The sequence below is a fragment of the Melanerpes formicivorus genome, unplaced genomic scaffold (assembly GCF_026170545.1).
Source record: "Melanerpes formicivorus ecotype bairdi unplaced genomic scaffold, bMelFor1.0.p_v2 SCAF_36, whole genome shotgun sequence".
Taxonomy (NCBI): domain Eukaryota; kingdom Metazoa; phylum Chordata; class Aves; order Piciformes; family Picidae; genus Melanerpes; species Melanerpes formicivorus.
Window position 1 is genome coordinate 4,638,772 of NW_027142388.1, and position 17,525 is coordinate 4,656,296.

At 43.8% G+C, this 17,525-nt stretch overlaps 1 protein-coding gene across 2 annotated transcripts in view; it reads left to right on the forward strand.

Annotated features, from left to right (window-relative positions):
- The first annotated feature begins 13,122 nt into the window (after positions 1 to 13,122).
- GALNT9 (polypeptide N-acetylgalactosaminyltransferase 9) overlaps positions 13,123 to 17,525 on the forward strand; it is a 175,172-nt gene continuing 170,769 nt past the window's right edge. The window contains exons 1-2 of one of the 2 annotated variants that reach the window (XM_068157365.1): positions 13,123 to 13,171; positions 13,824 to 13,899. Coding sequence is in view for 1 of the 2 variants with exons in the window: in XM_068157364.1 (XP_068013465.1) it covers positions 13,738 to 13,978 (241 nt within the window). In the remaining variant the exon portion in view is untranslated. Of the gene's footprint in view, positions 13,172 to 13,627; positions 13,979 to 17,525 lie in introns of those variants that run through there. The other variant, XM_068157364.1, reaches the window with a different exon arrangement.

A 17,525-nucleotide genomic window follows, 5' to 3' on the forward strand; every position in this document is an offset into this window, starting at 1 on the left:
AAGCTGAATTACCCACTGTAGGATTTACCATGATTTAGAGGAGTGAATAGAAAGGCGCTCAGATATTTTTAGCTGTGCTGAGGCATGATCAGATTTGTTACCATGTACCACAACTCTGAGAGAGAGATTACAGAGAACAGAAAGCGGACAAAAGGTTTGCTCTTGCCACTTGTGACTTGCTGCAAGTTCTTAAGGCTTTGTTATCCTACAACTATGGGACTGGAATACGTCCTTTGGTGAGATTTCCCAAGGTGGAGCCCTGCCTCTTGCTGTCATTCAATAGGATTGGTAGATCTCAGGCTGGGATTTAATGCTGAGATTGCACTGCACCCCAGGCATAGTTTCAGCAGTGTACAGTTCTCCAGTGGGTTAGGATACACTGGAAGCAGCAGATGGCATATTTACATCTCCTTTTTCTTCTGACCTGAAGGTGATCCGACGCAGCGGTAATGATTTACAGTTGTAGTTAAGGCTCTGTACAGGTTTGATGGTTTTGTTTTTGAGGGGTGTTTCTTTTTCAATCTTGAGAATGCTGGAGTCAAGCAAGACTACCTCAAACAAGTCTGTGGTAATTAAGCAAAAATCATAAAAGAATTATCAAAAAAAAAAAAAAAAAAAGAAAAAATATGTTCCCCCCAATCTTGTTTCTGAGGCTTGGTGGTAAGAAAAATCCACGAACACAGGCATGAACCAATTGCCCTCCAGTGGATTTTTTTTCTGTCTGCTGTGCATGACTGTCTGCTAAGCTTACAAATATGTGAAAGTGTTATGGATCATATCTGTAGGACCTGACTTTCATCTTCAACAGCCACAGGCTATGTATGTAGCCCTTGATGTTGCTTCATCTGCTGGCCAGGAGACCAGGCGTTTCTGGATCGACGGCTGATTGCACAACAGACCGGTTGTGCCTACAGAAATGTGAGGCACATTTACTGTGTTACTACTTCAAGTTAAGTAATTTTATCCAGCTGTAATCCCTGGAAGTCCACAGTTCAGTTACTCACACCAGCCCAGAAAACTCTCATGTGGGCACACTCTGCACAGGTGCCCTCTTGTCAGCTGCCTTTAAAGAATAATTTTTCTTTCTGATGACCCTCAATGCTGCAAGTTCAGGCAACTGTGCAACTGAAGTGTTGGAAGATGTAAGGCCACAAGGATCAGCAGAGAGCTGGAACACCTCTCCTATGAGGACAGACTGAAAGAGTTGGGGCTGTTCAGTCTGGAGAAGAGAAGGCTCCAAGGTGACCTAATTGTGGCCTTCCAGTATCTGAAGGGGGCCTACAGGAAGGCTGGGGAAGGACTTCTCAGGATCTCAGGTAGTGACTAGGTAGGAATGGAATGAAGCTGGAGGTGGGGAGATTCAGGTTGGACGTGAGGAAGAAGTTCTTCACCATGAGAGTGGTGAAGCCCTGGAATGGGTTGTCCAGGGAGGTGGTTGGGGCGCCGTCCCTGGAAGTGTTTAAGACCAGGCTGGATGAGGCTCTGTGCAGCCTGATCTAGTATGAAGTGTCCCTGCCCATGGCAGGGGGGTTGGAACTAGGTGGTCGTTGTGGTCCCTTCCAATCCTGACTGATTCTATGATGCTGTGAAGATGTGGCTTAGAACTGTTGTGTGTGCCACAGAAATTGTGCTTTATTTGAGACGAATTTGGGGTATGGTTATTGTTCTTGTAGTTGTCTCAAGCACACTTTGGAAATCTTAGGTGATTGTAGAAGAGCATATGGTCACTGATTCTGGCATAAATTTCCCTTAGAATGAAGATATTACCTGACAAAGATCAGGCTCAGTATTCCTTGCTTGTTTTCATGCTTGAATTTGCACTGATGTTATGCACAATTAGTGGCAATTACATGAATTTACATTTTTGAGTTAGAGGAGTTCCTCAGCATTAAATCTGGTCTTTATGTCCATCACTTTCACTTTCATTAGTATTATAGTGTTGTGTGGCAGTGTATTCACCTATCCACTATTGGATAGCCTATTTTAAGAGTAATAGGATGGATTCATTTATGTCACACAGAGTGGGTGTTATAAAGACATGCTATTCTTATCATTCCTGCCCATCATTATTTATCTTATCTATGTATTATGTGTGAGATGCAAGCATCTCCCTGTCCCTGTCAGGGTCATGTAGGTAAGTACCCTATGCAAGCGCTGAGAAGAAAAGGTTTAGGAAAGCGACATGGGGTGGGGGGGAGAAGGAATTGTAAGATACAGACAAAAGGATTCCTCAACAGAATGAATTTTATAATAATCAGTAGTTGTGCCTGTGGCCAGATGAAGCCAGTTGTGTGAATATTACCTATGACTTTACAACCAAATATGAAGTTTTTCCTTTAGTCATTTCCCCACACACCCCCTCCCTGTTTCCAACCTGACTCATGCACCTGTGTTTGAAATGATACCTCTGCAAAAGGTACTCCTGTTCTGAAGGATTCCTAAATATTGTTTCCTCAGAACAAACCTGGTGAATATTTGCCTGCAGAGGCAGTTCATTTCTCTCCAGTTAGCCAGGTGACAAGATGTCTGGGCTCTGGATCTTTAAGATGATATATTACTCATGGGTTTGTTTTTATAGTGTAGTAAGTGTTGCCACCCCTAGAAATGCATTAGTCTTCCTGTGCTATTCTTTTTTGGCTCAGATGGGAAATCATCCCATGCCAAATCCTCTGAGGCCCTTCTTTGCAGTAATGAAGGAGTTCTTTATCCATACACTGACCACAAAGATTCTTAAGGTCTAAGAGGAAACCAGACTCAGCTATTTTAGATGCAGACACATCAGGTGAATTTGTGATTTTTTATTAACTTTCTTTTATTCTTTATTTTCTGTCCAATCTATCCTAGACACTATTGCTAAGCCCATTAGATTCCACTGTATTAACCTGCCTGCCACTAGTTTCCCTTGACCTAATCCAGTTCATGTTATGGTTTCCTCTTTCCCCTGTTGAAGAAGTTGCAGTATTTCATGTGACAGACAATTACTGTTTCAAGAGAATTCCCCTCACCTTTTGTCAAAAGTTGAATGAACTCAGTCTATCACCAGAGCTGTGCTGTAGTGTTTACTCTGGCAGGGTACCCTACTAATTGTGTTGCACAAAGCATATTAACAAGCAGAAGTGCTCTCCCAGTCCAACAGTGTCTCTGTTCAACAGCAACCAAATCCCCTCCCTGTACTTTGAGCCAGTGCAGCTCTCTACTAACCTCTGTCAAGATGTGTCCTCCCAGGGGCCTGTGTGCCTCGGGGATGGAAGGGAATAACCAGCACCAGCTTTGCTCAGCACTCAGAAGCCTATTCACTGCTTGCTGCTGATCTTTGGTTTATGCAAATCAAAAGCAGCTCAATAGACATTAAATGATTTAATGTCAGGACTTCTTTGTGAGCTGATACAATTGGACATGTGTTGGACAGAATATCCAATAAATAATAATAAACAGCAGAGAGAAAACTACAGACCTGGTGCTTTCCCCTTCACATTTCCCTTCTATAGCTGGGATATGTCCTTTATGGCTGGTATAAACGTCTGTACTCAGAAAAAATCAAGCCACTGACATAAAATAGCCTTCTCTATTTAGGTTCAAAAGCAGTAAGTGTTCTTGTATCTGCAATTATATGCTGTGATGTAGTGGCTAAAGGCATACACAGTCTGGAGCGCTTGTGAGCTTGGCCAGAGACTTTGGTGATGCAGTTTCCCTGCGAAGGGTTTTGACGAGAAATACTTTCCCTCAAAATAAGTAAATATATAAATAAATTAAACTCTTCAGAGCCCAGAGCATGATTAATTAAGAGGGGGAAAATGCTTAATCTATCTGCTCACCATAGAATTAATGAATAATAAAGAATGTCTTCCCAGCATCTACAGCTGAGAGGGCTGTGAATATCTGTGCGTGTCATACCTGCACGTCTCTGCCTACCTGCAGCTCCTCTCGCCATGGTGCTCTTTTGGTGCCTCAGAGCAGATCTCTTGGTTTTGGTTTTCCATGTTTTTCTTCTTTTGGGCTTTTATTTGTTTAAGCTGCTTAAGGTCTCTAAACCGACTGAGATGAAGATTTTTAGATGGAGGAATTGCAAATTATAGAAATCTTGTGGTCTGGAACAGGAAACACCATAAGAGTTCTTTAAGCATTTGCATAGTCCAATATCATGGCTCTCTACAACTACCTGAAAGGTGGTTGTAGCCAGGAAGGGGTTGGTCTCTTCTCCCAGGCAACCAGCACTAGAACAAGGGGACACAGTCTCAAACTGCACCAGGGGAAGTTTAGGCTGGAGGTGAGGAGAAAGTTCTTCACTGAGAGAGTCGTTCGTCATTGGAAAGAGCTGCCCAGAGAGGTAGTGGAGTCACCATCCCTGGAGGTGTTCAAGAGGGGATTGGACGTGGCACTTGGTGCCATGGTCTAGTCATGAGGTCTGTGGTGACAGGTTGGGCTCGATGATCTTTGAGGTTTCTTCCAACCTTAGTGATACTGTGTGATACTGTGATAGTCTTAATTGTTCTTTTCCTACAGACTAGCTTCTTTTCAAGGGTGCTTAAAACATAAAGACAAGACTCCAAAACTGTTAAATGGGACTTTGTCCTTTACTGGGAATATTTGGGAATTCAACTCAACTAGCTGAGCTTGGTTTTATCATCCTACTTCCATCTGTTAAGACTTCTCACTGGTACAGCTTTTAGGATGGAATTTTACCATGCATCAACTTTTATATATATATTTTTTTCCCCTAGGATGGTATTTTTTTTAACAGCACATTAAAGACTTTAATGCTAGAAATGGTTTGGTTTCTATTTAAACATTCTGAACATCTCTGCTAAAGGCAGACACAAACTGTACTAAATGTTCTGTATTACTCACATATGCACTGTCCCTGTGAAGAACATCATACATCAGAGGCAGCAGTGATTCCTCAGATTTGCCCAGTGACAAGACACCACATAGCTAGTCTCTGCTAAAAATGTCAATGTCAGCTTTATTTGCCAAAGCATGCTTTCTTCTTTCAGGCTGCTAGTTGTTGTTTCAAAACAAATGGAATCTAAAAAAATCTCATTATTTTTATTGTTTAAAGGCAGCACTGGGGGCAGCTCTGGGGGTCAGGAGGTAACAGTACTAATTTACCCCTGTGCTGCTGCACTTAGAATATTTAATCTCTTATGACTTTGACACGATGACTAGCTGTATTTCTTAATTCCGTTGTGAAGATGTTGCTGCAGGGCCATGCATCTCCTAATAATGTGCATCAAGACAGAGACAAGTAATGAATATTTTATGAGGCTCTTTTCCTACAAGTGGCTCAGCCTGGGTAAATACACACAGAAGTCCACATACCACTTCTGCCTCACAGAAGAAGTGAGACTATGATGATGGTGGCCTGTGACTAATGCACCCTACTGGATTCAGTGCATATTTTTAACTGTTTGGAGGCAGTGACAATATTCAGCTTTTTCATAGGCATTTGGCTGGACTGGATAAGGACCAACATCCTTTCAGCTTTTTAGTCCCAGTGAGGAACTGTTCAACATCAACCTGAGAAAGCCCACTTCTCTTTGCCAGCCCTTGCAGTAAATTGGCTTCTACCTAAAGCGAAGCCATACTAGAAAACATACCTTAATATAAAACTTGATCTGGACAGTGATTTCTGCCCAAGATAGTATTTGATTATATACTAATGAAAGAGCTGACTGCAAATTCTGTTAACATAAGGTTGGCTGTTTAAGAGTGAAGGTGAAAATGAGACAAATGGATTCCAAGGAGGACCCCAGGGTCATAGTCCACAGATGTCAACTGACAGGGCAGAGGCAAAGGTTGTTTTGTTACTGGGATCAGGAGCACCATTCAAGAACTGTTTTTTTTAAAACTATGCTATCAAAAAGCAGTTTGAGCTTTAAAGGCTGTACAGAGTATGAGAGCAGAGAGGGTGGCTGCAGCAGAAGAGGGAATACCAGGGAACCAGAGGACAATACTGATCTGTGCAACAAGCAGAAGTCTCTGTATGCAAACAGCCTAGCCATTGTTTAGGGTTCTGCAAGTTTTCTGGCAATGGGAATAAGCAAACGTGGGTTTTAAGAAGTGTAATGAGCTAATTTCTGTATCTGCAATAGCTGAATATTGAATTACATTTATGCATCTCTTGCACATTTATTTTCATTACTAGAACTCTCATAAACAGAGAAGCTGCCCTCAAAAACTTCCCAGATTTATTTCCAGTGTGCGAGCCTCTCTCTGTCTCATCACAGTACCTCTGAAATTCCTTCTGCTAAGTTATGATGGTTATCAATCTGTGACTTAGGACCCCAGTGCAGCAGCTGTCAGGCAGGTTCCAACCACCTTCCCTTATCAAGGCACAGATGGACTGAGCCTCTCTGCCATTTGGGGGAGGGAAAGGTCCTCAAATATCTTTATCTGCTGTTGCATGGGGTAAATCTAAGACGATGCAAACAATGCTTGATCATGGTAAATGGTGATAATCCTCTCTTAGCAAACAAGCACCTATTCTGAAATTGCAGCAGGAGATAATAATAGCAAATGGATAGAGGGCTATGCAGATGGATTTTTAAAAGGTAGGAGCTCAACTCATTCTTATTAAAATTGATGAGAGCTGTAATGTTTATAAATTACAGCTTTGTAAAATGTAAGCATGTGGGTTGAATATTTTAGTCCTGGCAGTTATTTATATTGTTTTTACAATGACAGGTTTATTGGGGGTTTTAATGTGTGTTTGGATGATTGTTGGGGTTTAGCTGTGTGCTCTTTACTACAGTGTGGTCATCAGCACGATATCACAAGCATGAAAGGAACAGATCTAGCAGCAGTTATGTTGTGTTTTATAAATCCTCTCTGCAAAGTCAACCTGTGATTTTAATATAGCATGAGGAATATATGGGTAGTGCATCTTTGTGTCACAGCAACAGGGGCTAGGACACAGTGCAGGCTGTGGATTTGAAAAACTGTCCCAGGTGCAAGTGGGAATTACAGTATCACAGTATCACCAAGGTTGGAAGAGACCTCAAAGATCATTGAGTTCAACCTGTCACCACAGACCTCATGACTAGACCATGGCACCAAGTACCATGTCCAATCCCCTCTTGAACACCTCCAGGGATGATGACTCTACCACCTCCCTGGGCAGCCCGTTCCAATGATAAATGACTCTCTCGGTGAAGAACTTTCTCCTCACCTTCAGCCTAAACTTCCCCTGGTGCAGCTTGAGACTGTGTCCTCTTTTCTGGTGCTGGTTGCCCGGGAGAAGAGACCAATCCCTTCCTGCCTACAACCACCTTTCAGGTAGTTGTAGAGAGCACCCCTGAGCCTTCTCTTCTCCAGGCTAAACAATCCCAGCTCCCTCAGCCTCTCCTCGTAGGGCTTGTGCTCAAGGCCTCTCCCCAGCCTTGTTGCCCTTCTCGGGACACATTCAAAAGTCTCGATGTCCTTCCTAAACTGAGGGACCCAGAACTGGACACAGTACTGAAGGTGCAGCCTAACCAATGCAGAGTACAGGGGCACAATGACTTTCCTGCTCCTGCTGGCCACAAACTGCTGCAGTTTTATAAGGAAGTGTCCCAAAATTCCATTCTATTTAGGAAACTTCTGTGTAGCCTTCATAAATGATTCATGCTGCCAAAATGAAAAAGGGGGATGTATCTCTGCGTGTAACTTCTGGAGTGTGTGTTCTGATTTTAAGGCATCTCATTTGATTTAGAGCCATCTTTAAGACAATGTTAAAATTCAGCACCTCCAGGCTAATCTTGTGAATACTTAATCCCTGTGTTGTTCCTACCACTTTGAGCAGGTCTACTGGTTATGAATGAGTGCTTTTGCACACTGTAATTATGACCCCACTAACAAACTCTCATGGCATCAGGTCTGTAATAAGTATAGCAGGGAGGTCATCTTGCTAAAGTAAACACATTCATCTTGGTTGAAACCACAGCACATTGTGTTGTCATTCTGCTCTAAGTAAAGCAGACACTGATGACATTCAGGGCTATCCTGTTACCATACACCTTTAATTTCTGAGCCAGCACTAAATGTTCCCAGTATAGAAGCACTGCATGGAAATCCCTCATGGCTTTTTGGCTTCCAACCTCTTTAATGCAGTGAAATAGATACCAGCTTGGGGATTCCTCTCTCTGCCTTACCTGGACACAGAATTTCCGTGCTAGCAGTAATGGGCATTTGGTCAACTGTGAACTTATTCCAAAGCCTCCATATCAGCATGAGCAGAGTTGCAGTCTGAAGGCTTTGGGGCCTGTCAGTGTCTTGTTGCAACAGGAATTATTTGGCTATTTGCCCTCTGGTGCCACTGTAAGACCAGCTTGCCATCGTCTCCAAAGCTGCAGCAAAAAAGATAAGAGGCTGGCTGGAAACATGAGACAGTTAAGGCTTCCTCATTTACTTCACTTCTAACTTGCTAGCTACTTTTGCAAATACCTTCATGCAGCTTCGTGCAAACATCGTCCTTGTTCTAATCTCTTCTCTCAGGGTCTGCTAGCGCTGTGGCAGGCAGGGGGCTACACAAACATTAAACTGCAGTTGCTTGATGGGCTGCAGTACCTCCCTGCAACAGGATGAGGGCCTCAGCTCTGTATGTCTCGGTAATTCAATAGAGATCTTGGACTTTGTTGTCTGTTCTTATTGTTGCTTTCTTCCACTAAAGCCCTGTTTAAGCAGGAAAAGACTAGGTTATATTAAAACTCTAAGTGATGGGCTGCTAAACGCAGCTGGGATTTCGTGAGGAAAATGGTAGGTGATGTTAGTGTGTGTGATTAACCACAGCTGCAATCTACAATTGCACATCATCACTGGCATAACATTTTGTCTGTAGTTGTGGGGGTGTTCTTCCTTTAAAGCTAGTGTTCAAATACTTGAAACATCAAAGTCTTCCCTTCTTCGCATTATTCATTTTTTTTTGCAGATGTCTCATATCGTGCACTAGAATGATCAGAAAGGTTTGTCTCTTTAGATATGGTAAAGCAATCTTGTGTCATTTTGGAAAGGTGGTTGGGAGTGATTTCATGGGTATTAACTTGAGTAGCTTTTTAATATTTTTTTTTTTTTCAACTTCAGCTTTTTAAAATTAGCCAGAACTTTCAAGCAACTTTTCAGTCAGGGAAGTCATTGTGCCCCTCTACTCAGCACTGGTTAGGCCACACCTTGAGTACTGTGTCCAGTTCTGGGCCCCTCAGTTTAAGAAGAACATTGAGACTCTTGAACGTGCCCAGAGAATGGCAATGAGGCTGGGGAGAGGCCTTGAGTACAGCCCTGTGAGGAGAGGCTGAGGGAGCTGGGGCTGTTTAGCCTGGAGAAGAGGAGGCTCAGGGGAGACCTTATTGCTGTCTACAACTACCTGAAGGGTGGTTGTAGCCAGGAGGGGGTTGGTCTCTTCTCCCAGGCAACCAGCACCAGAACAAGAGGACACAGTCTCAAGATGTGCCAGGGGAAGTTTAAGCTGGAGGTGAGGAGAAAGTTCTTCACAGAGAGGGCTGTTCACCATTGGAATGTGCTGCCCAGGGAGGTAGTGGAGTCACCGTCCCTGGAGGTGTTTAAGAGGGGATTGGACATTGCACTTGGTGCCATGGTCTAGTCATGAGGTCTGTGGTGACAGGTTGGACTCGATGATCTTTGAGGTCTCTTCTAACCTTGGTGATTCTGTGATTCTGTGATCTTCTCCTTGCCTTTCCTCGAAAGTAGAATGCTATTTATTTTGTTTCTTCATCAAGCCAATTGCTTCACCCCCTTCTAAGGATGCTAACATGAAATTCAACATAAAAGTATGTCATGAAAAAAATGAAATTCATGTAGGTTATCTGAGTATGTACCCAGCAAACCTGGGACTGTGCAACAGAAGCTGTGGTGATGCAAGAGGCTCTGCTATAGGGCTGGTACTTTGTAGGTCTAACGTGGTCTTTTTTAAATAGTTTTTTTTCAGACCACTACTGGGGAAAAAGTGAACTTGGGAAATGTCCTGATGGTGATCCTGCTCTGGCAGGGTGGTTGGATTGGATGGTCTTTTGAGGCTCCTTCTGACCCCTAACATGCTGTGGTTCTGTGATGGGTACCTTGAGCATATTCAGTTGCTGCAAAACCTACAGGTTTTGCTAGAAGATAAAAAGTCTGTTTCCTCTGAGTTGATTAAGCTAAGTAGTTCCAAATGAACTGAGGTCAGGCTGACCTGTAGTCTGTTGCTTTGACTAGTTGCTTGATGGGCTCTGCAGATAATGGCTGTAAGACTGATGCTTTACTAAATGTTCTTCACAAAATCCTTTATTTCAGTGTTGCATGAAGTGAAATTTACTGTCTATGACCTCAGTAGCTAAGCAGCTCAGACTTGTAGATGCAAAAGCAACTGAAGGTTCCCTCTGTATCAACAACTTTGTTCCAAGCAGGTGTGTTCTGCAGTAACCAAAAGTCAACAGAAGCTAAGATAACTGTTGCAAGATCAACACTGTACAAGACCAAGTGCAGTTTCAAGGACAGCCACAGACAATAGCAAGGTTTGGTTTGTTATGCTGCTGTTATCATTGCAGTCTTAGCTATCTGACAGCCCACTAGAAGTGCCCCAAGGCACTAAACCATCATTCCTACATTAGGGAGTTGCCTATGGCAGGTTTTAGTGCTGACCATTTTTTTTAGGATCTTTACCTGTGGCTACTTAACATTGCCTTCATCCTCAGCCAGTTGTCTTTTCAACCAAAACTTTATACTGGCTGAGCACAGTGATAGAGAGATGTAAAGAGTATGACCAATTCTGGGCTGTCATTTGAATATGTGGTATCTTGATATTTCTTCAGCTTCCTATTCCATCTTGATTCATCTGAGTGAAAACATGAGCCCTATGGAGACCAGTGGGAGTCACAATCAGTGAAAGAGTAACAGAGAGAAACTGAATTTGTGACTTAGAAGGGATCATGGCATTGCCTCTGGCTTCTTCAATATATTTGGAACAAGGTGCCAATCTCTTCCCATGCTCCCCATTTGTAAGATGGTTCAGCATTCAGAGCTGACTGGCATAATTTCAACAAAAGCACTTTCACTGAAATCCAGATGTTGCATGTATTGATTCTGATGTAGTTTTCTGCTGTCCATAGAAGCCTTTCTGAGGGAAGAAAAATTGAAACTTGGCCCTTCTGGGCAGGAAACTGTGGCTTCAGCTGAATGCTCTTTGTGTGAAAAGATTTCAGAGCTTTTGGGGTTTGTTTCAATGCAAAAAGAAAAAGAACTTTATGACCTTGACATTTCCCCCCCAAATGCTACTGCTATCCTTCAGTCAGCTCTGAAAGTAAAGATGAAAATACCTTTTGTAACTTGCTTTGAGATCTCCGAATGAACAGCGATCTAGAAGAGCTAGTTATTATTTGAATGGTGTGACTTAAGGTTTCAGCTATATGAACTTATTTTCATGCTCTTCTGTATTCACCACAGGCTATTTTAAGCTGACCATTTAAGAGCATTTACTTAGCAAAAGGAAACAACTGTTTTGACCTAAGTCAGTCATGAATGAAATTACGGCATCGGAAGAGATCATTTAAAACTGCAGTGATGTGAAAATAAAACTCCCTCAGAACTTGGTAAAACCTCTGACACAGTCAAAGGTGTTTTACAGCTCCTGGGAAAAATGATACACTCCTGTCAGAATCCGGTGTTCTTTGGGCCAGCTTGTGAACTTGGGAGTTCATGATGGAAATAGTAATCTAACAGATTGTTAACCATATCAAGACCAGCAGGTGTTGCTATAATATATTAAATGCTGTGGAGACAACTAATAAGCTACACTTGAGCTGTAGTTCAATAGGTTTGCTTAAAGGAAATTGGTATTTTCTAGGAATATGTAATGCTATGACAGACTGCAACAAGAGTACTACTAAAATAATCCAAACACTGGAAAATTGCAGGTTCTCAACTGCTTCTGAGCTGCTTCTGCTGAGCTGCCTGAGAGTTTTACTCCTGCTTCAGTGAAAGAACTTCAGACCCTGCATTTAGGTCTTTTGTGTGTGTGTGTGTTTAAGAATACAGGACTGCAGGAAGGAACTAAATCATGTGTAGGCAATTAACTGTTTGCAGGATATGGTACTGTAGAAGCTGGTGGCATCTTTTCAAGGGATAAGAGTTTATACCTCAAGAAACCCTGAGTAGGCCTTCCCGGAGTTGACTGTAACTTGGCAAGTTGTAACTTTTGCTGGATTTTGAGCCTGTCAGCTGCTGAAATCAAGACTGAAAAAGATTCCCGCAGCCAGGATTATACTATGCTATGCAATCCCCTAAGTGAGATGGCGTACAGAGAAGGGCTACTGTGAACGTGAATGGAGTACCTGCTAGCTGAAAGGGCTTATTTAATGTCCATAGGTATCAAGCTTAGAGATCCTGGTCACTGAACGTGACTGCTGTGTTTGAAAGTGATGGCCTGTGCTGCTTTTATCCCCCTGTGTATGATTCTATAATAGGAATGACATGGACTTGGAGGGCCACAAAAGTGATCAGAGGGCTGCACTACCTCTCCTATGAAGGAAGGCTGAGAGAATGGGAATTGTTCAACCTGGAGAAGAGAGGGCTGAAGGATCTTTTCTTTTTATCTTCCAGTACTTATAAGGAGCATGTAAGAAAGCTAGGGACAAGCCTTTTAACAGGACCTGTTGTGACAGGACAAGGGGTGATGGTTTTAAACTAAAAAAAGGAAGACTTAGACAAGATTTCTTCCTTAGAAGGGAGAAATAGTTTACAGTCAACGTGGTGAAATAGGATGTGCAGAGAGGTGATAGAAGCCACAGACCTGTATGCAGTCAAGGTCAGCTTGGACAGAGCTCTGAGCAGCCTGGTCTAGTGTCCTTGCTCAGTGCAGAAGGGTAGGACTAGATGACATTAAAAGGTTCCTTCCACCTCAAACCCTTCTGTGATTCTGTGTATGCCTGCAAGAACTTCTCATGCACATGGTCCCGTGTCACTTCTAGGTATGATCACTAACCAGCATTGTACTTTGGCTGCTGGAAAACTCACGGAGCTGAGCGGGTTACCAGCAATCCCTCTTGCTGGGAGCATGTGAACTTGTCAGCTTATTTCTAGTGGTGAGGGGGGTGGAGCATCCTCTCACCTCCAGGGGCTGCACCCATAGACGAGGACAACCTTTGTCCTGCACCTTCTCAGGTGCTGCATGTAACGAGTCTTGGGCAGGATAAGGGCCCTCTAGGTGGGCAATGAAGGGAAAATGGCCACTGGTGTCTTCCCGTGGAGGAGAAGCACACAGCTGCCCCGGCTCGGTCACCCCTGAAATCCAGCGGCAAGCGCCGGTGCTGCATCTCAGGGCCCGGGGTGCGGGGCGGGGAGCCGCGGGCAAGGCGGGGCGGCACGGCACTGCACGGCGGCTCCACCGTGTGCATGTAGATGAGATCCCCCGGAGCACGTCACTCCGCACCGGCGCTCTGCGTTTGGGGCGGCGGAGAGCGAGGGCGGGCGAGCGGGAGCCGCCGGAGGAGGAGAGGCGGCAGCAGCTCGGCGGCCAGCAGCAGCTGTGCTCCGCGCCCCGCGCTCCCTGCGCGGCTCTCCCGCTCCATGCCGCCCAGCGCTCGGCGGCGCGGCCCCCGCGGGGCGAAGGCTGGCGCTGGGCGGGGAGCGGCGCGGCGGTGCTGAAGGACAGCTCCGCTCCGCGCTGCCCCGCGCTTCTCCGCGCCCCGGCGCGCCCCGGCGCCGGGTGGCCGCCAGGCCGCCGGCCCGCCGCGCCTTGATGTGCCCCCCGCCACCGCTCTGGCGGCTCCCATGGCGGTGGCACGGAAAATCAAAACTTTGTTGACCGTGAACATCTTGGTCTTCGTGGGCATCATCCTCTTCTCGGTCTACTGCAGGATCCAGGACCGCTCCCAGGAGCTGGTGCAGATCGTCCGGAGCGCGGACCGCCGGGCCAGGAGCCGCGGCGCCAAGGTGGGCAGCCTGGCTGACAGGGAGTCCATCCTGCAGCGCCTGGACCACCTGGAGGAAGTGGTCTACAACCAGCTAAATGGTACGGAGGGTTGGGAGGGGAGGCAGCACCAGTCCTGTGGTGCCCTGTGTCCTGAGATGGTGCCGCAGGTTAGGGAAGAGCACCCGAAGTGCCCTCCCGCTAGGGAGGGAAGCCCGGGCACCGTACACACTGATCCCAGTGCTGCCAAAGAAGGGAAAGAGGTGGCTACAGGATTTTGCTGCAGGGATTTATTGACACCCCCCCCACACCAACTCTCAGTCCAAAGTTAGGACTTCTTCAATAGATGCAAAGTTAAGAAGGCAGCAGACTTCGTGGGTTTAAGGATTGGTGGAAGTCCCTACAAACTGTACCAGGTTTTGCAGCTGACCTGGAGCCATCAACACTGCATGGGCAAACGTTTGTACAGCAAATACAGTGTTAGGTTATAGCTGGAAGTCATCTGCTAGTCTCAGAACTACTTTAGAAATATTCTGTTGAGTTCTTAGCTGTGTACTTTTAATGTTCTGTTTAAGCATAACACCCATATGTTGCTTTAATGACTCTGACATTTCAATTTGATATTACCTTTAGTTGAGGAGTTGAAATATCCACCACTTCTTTTTGTGGCATTCCATTCCAATTCTCCAGCCTTGAAAAATATTCATAGGTAAGCAAAGAACCCTTCCATGTGGGTTACAACAGGCTAAGCCATAGAAGTTGTTATAGGACAACTAACATCTCATGTAGGAGCTAATTCTTCAAAACAAGTGCATTTGCAAAGTTTTAAATGTAGAACATCAAAGACATAATTATGTGTTCAAATACAGCAGTGCTTTGGATTATAAAAGGCTGAAGGGGGGAACTATAATAGAAATGTAACATTTAGTGGCTAGCATCAAATAAAACTTCCAGATTAAGTCTACCAAACGTTCTCCTAGGCTGCTTCTGAAAATCTTATTCATAACATTGATTTAACAAAGGCTAGTGTAGTCTCAAAGTGCAGGCACATAGGAAGGTTAGGATAAAATATCCTTCCTATTACTACTTTCTGAATGACTGTATAAATCAAAGTAGGTGAGACTGTTATGGCAATATGCAGTCTGTGCCAGCAAATGTTTTTAGAACAGGCATTCCTTCACACACCTCTGTATAAAACAGGGCAGAGAGAAGGGGGGTGTGGAGTGTGGGTTAGTCACAAAAAGACACCTTCCTGATTTAAAGGGGACGTGTCAACAGCTGTTTTCTGACCATATTCTGGAGCAGTTTTCAAGAATGTAGGATTTAAGAGGGAAACCCTCTTCCAGATTCAACACTAAAACTAAATTAGATCAGTCCTCAAGCTATATCCATCATAGCCCAACTGAACGGGGTTTGTCTTTGGCCCAAACTGATGGGTTTTTCTTGGAGTTGGTGGTCTTGGAGGTGATGCTTTAGGTAGTATTTCATCTCAGTGTGGCATCCTTTGCAGAATCACCAGAAGTCTTTAATGCACAAGGCAGACAAAATTGCATATTGTGACTGTGGCTTTACAGTAAATGAGAATTTTTCTCTGAAGTATGCCTCTATTTGGGGGACATTCTTCTTTTAATTTGCTTTGTTGGGCATGAAACATCATAGTCAAATTACCTGAACTTAAATACTGCAGGCAGTTTCTTCTTGAAAGTTCTTACACAGGAAGATAATAAATGCAGGAAGTTTTTTCAAGCTGAGCTGTTCAAAGTTCCTATTCATTTTCTTTCAGTTCCAATCTGACAAGTGTTTTGTTTATTATGCAGTGGTACATGAACAGGAATTAGTTATTTTATCATCATTGTGACAAGATATTTTCTTGCTTCCTTCCCCCCAACCCCTTAATCTTCTGGCAATAAAACAAAAAATAAAAGGTCCTAAAATAGTGGGAGGTGCTCCACTGAAATCATCAAAGCTGCTTCACTGTAAGTGAAATCAGGATCAAGCATCTGTTTGGGGGGTTAGCTCACTGGTATCCTGGTTTTAATATCATGATTCATTACATATGCCATTAATAGATGTAGTGCTGCTCTGGCAGCATTGAGATTCAAGGGAATCTGTCTGTGACAGTGCTCTACTATGCCTCGTGGAAAGGCTGTGTTACAGAAGCACTCTGCTTACTCTGGAGCTGTTCAGTTTCATCCTCATGTCAAGCAAGGTTTCTCAGATATTATTCTGTATACTCCTTTATCACAAGGTTGGAGAGCCATTCAAGCCTGCCTTAGATGTTAGTTTTCATGAGGGTGGGTCAAAGTTACTTTTATATGGAGAGACAGATGTGAATAGACAGATTTTATTCACAAGGAATAGGAGTTCCTTGCATAATCAGAACTCCTGCAAGCACCAGGAGTTTAAGTCCAGCTCAGTTATTGTTAGAGCAAATCTGTCCAGATCAGTATTTCCATTTTCTACTCTTGGTTCTTTTTGTCTTAAGATCAGCAGATTTAGAGCTGCCCATTAGGTATCTTGTATTTTCAGGAAGAAATCTCAGTGTTCATTTTTCTCTTATATTTGGATTAGTCCTAAATTGGTAAGACCTCACCTGGATTTTCTGGGGACTCTGTGAAGTTCCAGTGCAACAGAAAGAGACTTCTGTGAGAGACCAGCCCTGCCCTGCAGCTGCGTCTGTACAGGATTCTGTTTCTGTCACACTTGCTTGTTTGCATGCAATCAAAGGAATGCTATTTGAAAGTGTACCTTCTGCAAGGAAAAACAAACACAGCAGCACTGTTACAAGTGCATCAAGATGTAACCTAAAACTGATCACCAGAGAACTCATTAACTTTTCAGTCTGAATAGAACCTGTGCAGGCAGTGCCTGTAGAGGTGCGCGCAGAACGCAGAGGACCGTGCGTGGAAGTCAGTATAAAGCTGGTCCTTGCAGTTCTCTTTGGCAGAATGGGGATTTTTAGAACTGAGTGAGAATTGCCCTGATTCCCTGCAGAGCCATGCAGACATACACCCAAACAATAGTTTTCAGTTGGCTCGTGCTTCGGATTTCTATCAGCTTAGAAAAACGATATTTCTCAAAGCTTTCTTTACACTCAGCTGCTGCTGGTTTGGGGGGAAATAAATGATTGGTGCATGCAAAAGGAAAGGGAAGCAGTAGAATTTCCTTGGTGAAACTTTCTATTACCTCTTAATATTTGATTGTGGGTGTAACATTTATTTTGAGAAACTAAGTTATTCAAGGTACAGTTCATCAATCTGTAGATTTTTTGTTTCATTTTCACTATGACATTTCTCTTGCTGAATGTGACTCATTGTCAGTCAACACACCTAACGCCAGACAGAGTTAGGAGCAACTCATGAAATGGCATAACAGTAACACTTTGGTGCTTTATTCCTTTGCCTCTACATGTGGAAAGGGGAAAACAAAAATAAATTACTGGACTGCTTTTTCCCCTAATCACTTTTGCATCTGAGTCTCTTGCTAATGATTTATCATAGAGGATAAATAATGTTTGATGCCCCAAGTAGAGCATAACCTTTCATGCCAAAAGCAATTGAAGGGTCAGGCTACAATTTCACTGTAATTGCTTTTTTTCTCCCCCTTTTCACTGTCTCTTTCCAGTAATACACAACAATCAATACAGCAT